At 41.7% G+C, this 5,346-nt stretch overlaps 1 protein-coding gene across 2 annotated transcripts; it reads right to left on the bottom strand.

Annotated features, from left to right (window-relative positions):
- Window positions 1–297: 297 nt before the first annotated feature.
- hmgb2.S (high mobility group box 2 S homeolog) lies at window positions 298–5,071 on the bottom strand. 2 transcript variants are annotated; one of them, NM_001085918.1, is given in 5 exon segments: window positions 298–2,450; window positions 2,561–2,735; window positions 2,935–3,083; window positions 4,109–4,263; window positions 4,895–5,022. In NM_001085918.1, coding segments are annotated over 4 exon segments (636 nt in total). In that variant the 5' UTR covers window positions 4,259–4,263; window positions 4,895–5,022; the 3' UTR covers window positions 298–2,288.
- Between the last annotated feature and the right edge of the window lie 275 nt (window positions 5,072–5,346).

Genomic DNA, 5,346 nt, shown 5'->3' with positions numbered 1-5,346 from the left:
CTGTCTTCACATTGGACTGTGACTTCAATTCAGTGTTTGGGGGTCATCTAAAAATCTGTCTATGGCCCCTAGACCCAAAAAGAACATTCTTGCTTTCATCAGTCCACAAAACATTGTGCCATCTCTCTCTCGGCCAGTCTCTGTATTTTTTGGTAAACTGTAGCCTCTTTAGCACGTCTTTTTTTCATCAATGGGACTTTACTGGGGCTTCTTGCGGATAGTTTGGCTTCTTCTAATTGTAAATTATTTGCCAAGTAGAAATATAATTTCTACCAAAAACAAAGATGGATCAGGTAATTGATGCCAGACTGCTTTTATTCTGAACACAATTGTAAATCACAAATAGTAACCTATTTCCATTGCTTATATTTGATTGTATTTTTTACACCAAAAGTCAAATATACAATGTAGAAGGCCTGGAGAGAACCCACTCCCAAGCAAATGTGACTTCAATACAGCTCTATTTGTGGTACCTGTTGCTAAAATTACTGAAGTGGGAGTGGTGACACCAGATTGTGTTGCTTTTATCTTTTCTCTAGTCTAAAGCAATAGCTTACATTGAGTCTGCAGCTGAATCCAGGTTTGCAATTGCTTCTCTGAGTTGGTGGACATGATTATCTGAAAACCCCACTGTGCTGCATATTGTAAAGTTATGGAAAACTCATTTGGGAAAGGACATTTTAGATTTGCCTAGTGCACCTTTAAGTTTGCAAAATGAATCAGTTTGTAAAGTAACAGTACAATGTCAATCTAAAACTGGGTGAATAAACCAAGAAGAATGTTTCCAATATGTAGTTGGCCTAAAATGTCTATAAAGGCTGGAAAGAACAGGTCTAACTAAACTTTACATCTGTCAGTCAGAGAGCTGAATTGAGGGGGCCTCAGATATAACTTCATTTAGTTCACTCAAGCCAGAATGAAAAGCAAACTGACCAGCTACGTGTCAACTCCCAGGTTAGAGCTGCAAAAGAAAGGTGATCTTCCGCCTGTATAGATTACATTTGTGCCAACTACAAAAAGCCGGTCATTTATTTAGACTATGGGCACAGACTTGGCAGGATGAGGAAGCAGATCTGCTCAGTGTCACGGCTCCATTGATCTGAATCTGATCAGCATGTGTGTGAACCTTATATTCAAATCAATGGAGCAGTTGTGCTTTTCTTAGCAACTGACAGCCAGAGCCTGTGTCCATAGCCCTAATAAGGCAGCAGTGAGGGAAAGTCTTTGCTGTGGCACCTCTTAAATAGCACAACAAATATATAAGGTATTATGGGAAGTGAAGTCTTTCCATTCCTATAGTCAAGCAGACTGAAGCATTTTTTAAATAAAGAAAATCAAAAGTTGATTATTTGGATAACATTTGAGTCTATGAAAGATAGTCTTCCCATAAGTTAAAGCCTTGTGGATAACCAGTTTCCAGACAATGGATCCTATACCTGTACAAACTGGCAGTTTTGTTAACAGTACTTTCATTTATTGCTGTTGAAAGCAATGTCATTTTAATGGATATTAGAAAGTTGTTAGCACTGCTTTCTCTTTCTAGATGCACCTGTGTAATTGTACATTGCCACCACGCAGGCATTTAGTGCAGGCACCATAACATTATCCCCATCAAATAATGGTTTGTTGGGAATATATTCGAGTGGCTGTTTAGAAATGGTTTATCAATGCTCTGCCAACTCCCCACACTAGATAGCTTTGTAAAAAAAGGACTGAAACCTAGTTTATTCCCTTGACTACAGCAAACTATTCAAGCCCCTGTATTATGCAAGTTATAAGCCTTAATCATTCTGCCTGACAAAAGTTTAACATTAGCTACAAAACAGACCTAATCTGAAGTTTGGGACACTGATCAATAACTGTAGGAGTAAAATCTTCTCATACAACCACCAACCTTTCTGCAAAACAGCCATCTTTAGTAAAAACAGGGGCGTGATATATATAAATTTTATTACAAAAAAAAAACATCTAAAAAAGTTAGAAAAGTACAATGCACCAGATCTATAGGTTCTAAAGAATAAATGGGTCTTGTTACTAACACACTAGGCTACCTTTTGAATTCATTAAATATGCAGAATAATCCCATATCAGCTCTTAACAGCCCGTCCACTACTTATATTAAAAATAGGTTTTTTTCCCTAACAAATCACATGACCTATACACAGTTCTGTACAGTTTTTTTTTTATAACCAAGCTAACAAAATGAGCTGCACTTGAGTTCACATTCTTAGCAAAAAAAAAATTCAAAAAAAGGGGCTTCAGCACAATTTATACAGCAAACAAATCATTTATTCATCATCATCCTCATCATCTTCATCCTCCTCATCTTCGTCGTCCTCGTCTTCATCATCATCATCTTCTGGTTCTGCCTTCTTTTTAGAACCCGTCGGCCTTCCTGGAACTTTCTTGCCGACATCACTTTTGCCCTTAGCCCGGTATGCGGCAACATCCTGTTAAACAAAACCATTAACCACCAAAATCCACACAACGTTGCTACAAAAGTGCAAAGCTTGCATATGCCAGTTTCGTCTTCACCCTTCCAAATGTTGCCAGTACCTACCTTCTCATATTTTTCCTTTAGTTTGGCTGCCTTTTGCTCAAATGGTAACTTGTCCTTAGAAGTCTGTTCTGACCACCGCTCTCCTAGTTTCTTAGCCGTGTCACCAATGGAAAGACCAGGAGTCTCGCTCTTTATCTGGGGACGTTGCTCAGAACAAAAGAGGAAAAAGGCAGATCTGCAGACAGAAAGGAATATGGTTAATATGAAAACTTACTGAAATACAGAAGTCTCTTCACCAAACAACCCAGGTATGAGCAATTCTAAACTGGCCTTAATCTTAAAATCCAATAAAAAAAAGTTACACGCCACACTAGTTTGATATTTTGCAATGCAACAAATGTAAATGGGTTTAACTATATTTTTGAACTACTCACGGCGGCCTTTTTGGTGCATTTGGATCCTTCTTTTTCTTTCCCTTTGTCTCTCCTTTTGGTGGTATGTAGGTTTTCATCTCGCGTTCATACCGGACTTTATCACCTTTAGCCATGTCCTCAAACTTTCCCTTTTCTTTTGCAGACATGGTCTTGTAAGGGAAGAGAAGATATAAAAGGCATTACACGGTGTAAACCCAATAGATCACTCGTAGCCACATCTGGTCACTCGCATGCGCATAATGAAAAGCTGCCTGAACTGAGCATGTGCGTTACGTGACATGCATGTTATTCGCATGCGAGTATCAACATGGCTGCTCGCACTAGGAGCTCCCTCGCGGTATGGGTAACCTATCGCTGGCAGTGTTTATTTTTTAGTTACCCGCAACCGAAAATATAACATTTTTAGCCAACAGGTGCCTTTAAAAAAAGAAAATATATGGACAGGGATTCACATTCTTAGGTTAAAAGCACAATTGTAGCTTTTTATTAGACGACTTAAAGGGGTGGTTCACATGTAAGGTAACTTTTAGTATGTTCTAGAATGGCCAATTCTAAGCAACTGTCCAATCGGTATTCATAGTTTATTTTTTATAGTTTTAGAATTAGCCTTTTTCTTCTGATTCTTTGTAGCTTTTAAATGGGTGTCGCCGACCCCCTTTTAAAAAACAAATGCTCTGTGTAGGACTACACATTTATTGTTATTGCTAATGTTTTATTACGCATCTTACTATTCAGACCCCCCTCCTATTCCAGCCTCGTGTTCCAATCAATGCATGGTTGCTAGGGGAATTTGAATCCTGGTTACCCAATTTCTTAAAATGCAAAATTGAAGAGCTGCTGAATAAAAAGCTACAAAGCTAAAAAAAAGCAATTGCAAAATGTCTCAAATGATCACGCTCTACATCATACAAGTTAGCTCAAAGGTGAACAAGCCCTTTAATTGTAGCTGGAGCATGAGAGTTTGCTGCAGGGTGGGCTAGTCAGACAGGTAGCTGTAGCAGATAAATGCAAACAACAGTGGACAAGATAATCTGCAGGTTACAGTGGGACATTTGAAGAAATATTGGTCAAACAAGTCAAACCTGAAGACATTTTGGAGGCCTGGGGATGTTATTTGCGGTGTGTCCAGTGATATCTAGTCACAGCACTGCTTTACGGCATTAATGAGACTCACCTTCCACCTCTCGGAGCATTTCTTGGAGAACTCAGCGAAGTTGACGGATGAGTCGGGGTGTTTCTTCTTGTGCTCTTCCCTGCACGTCTGCACAAAGTAGGCATAGGAGGACATCTTCCCCCGAGGCTTGTTAGGATCTCCCTTGCCCATTCTGTCTGCGAAAACCAAACACGCAGAGAATCGGTTACACCGCTCGCAGATGTTTTAGTCGTAGAGGCGGGGCCGAGGCGGAAGTGAACAGCCGAGTCATCCCTACCCCCCTCACCAGTCTTCCACAGGGCCCCGCCCACTCCGCCTGGCTTCCCGCCCAATATAAAGCGATACCAGTGTCTTCTCTCTGGAGACAGGCGCGGATGAGTCAGGCGCTGGTAGAGTTACGAGCGGCACAAGCGCCTCCCTATCAGCCGTTCTCGCACCACGTGATCCCTAAATAGTTCAAGAACCTTAAACACCTCCGCATAGAACTACATAACAATTATAGCAATTCCCTTAGATTCCTAGAATATTCCCTCCCTGAGACCGTACTTCTGGCCTTCCCGCCAAACTACCTGGGCCCAACTACGGCGTTTAACCAATGAGGCCGAGATACAACCTCTGGGAGCCCAAAAAAGCTGACGTACTGGCCCAGAAAGGCACAAAAGCAAAAAAAAAGCGCCGGATAGTTAGCGGCAATATGAAGTACATTTGGACGACGTGAAAATAAAACCAAAAACGCGTGACAATGAAGCTTAATACGAAGCGCCGGAAGAGGGAAAAAGGTAGATAAATAAAAGCGTGGTAACTCACCTGATTGAAAGAACACAACTCAACGCTGACTACTGTCCGCTCCGTATGTGCACCCGCAGCGAAATGGTTTATTGCGAACGCAATACAGCCTCTTGTTTTCCACAACTGAGCCGCTCACAGTAGCTTGATACTAAGTAGCATGTAGCACTCCCCTCCACCCTTATTGGCCCGACTAAGCACTTCGGAAACAAGCGCCACGCCCCTTATCTTTTATTGGTTACTGTGACCAAATTTACGCCAGCAAGTGGGCGGAAACCAAACAGCTAGCAAGTTAGTAAGCTTCCCCCGCCCTCCTCACACAGGGAAAACGAGGCAGGAGTGAAAACGGTCACTGACTCCTCTAGTTCGAACCGGTTAAAGGGAGCAGGGGCGGGTACTTGGTCACAATTGGCTGAGTTCGGCGATTTAAAAATTCGCGGGGGGTGTGATGATTGGGCCGCTGCGAAAAGGGT

This window comes from Xenopus laevis, chromosome 1S (assembly GCF_017654675.1).
Source record: "Xenopus laevis strain J_2021 chromosome 1S, Xenopus_laevis_v10.1, whole genome shotgun sequence".
Lineage (NCBI taxonomy): Eukaryota > Metazoa > Chordata > Amphibia > Anura > Pipidae > Xenopus > Xenopus laevis.
The sequence above is the reverse complement of the archived record's forward strand: the minus strand, read 5'-3'. Positions and strand labels throughout refer to the sequence as shown.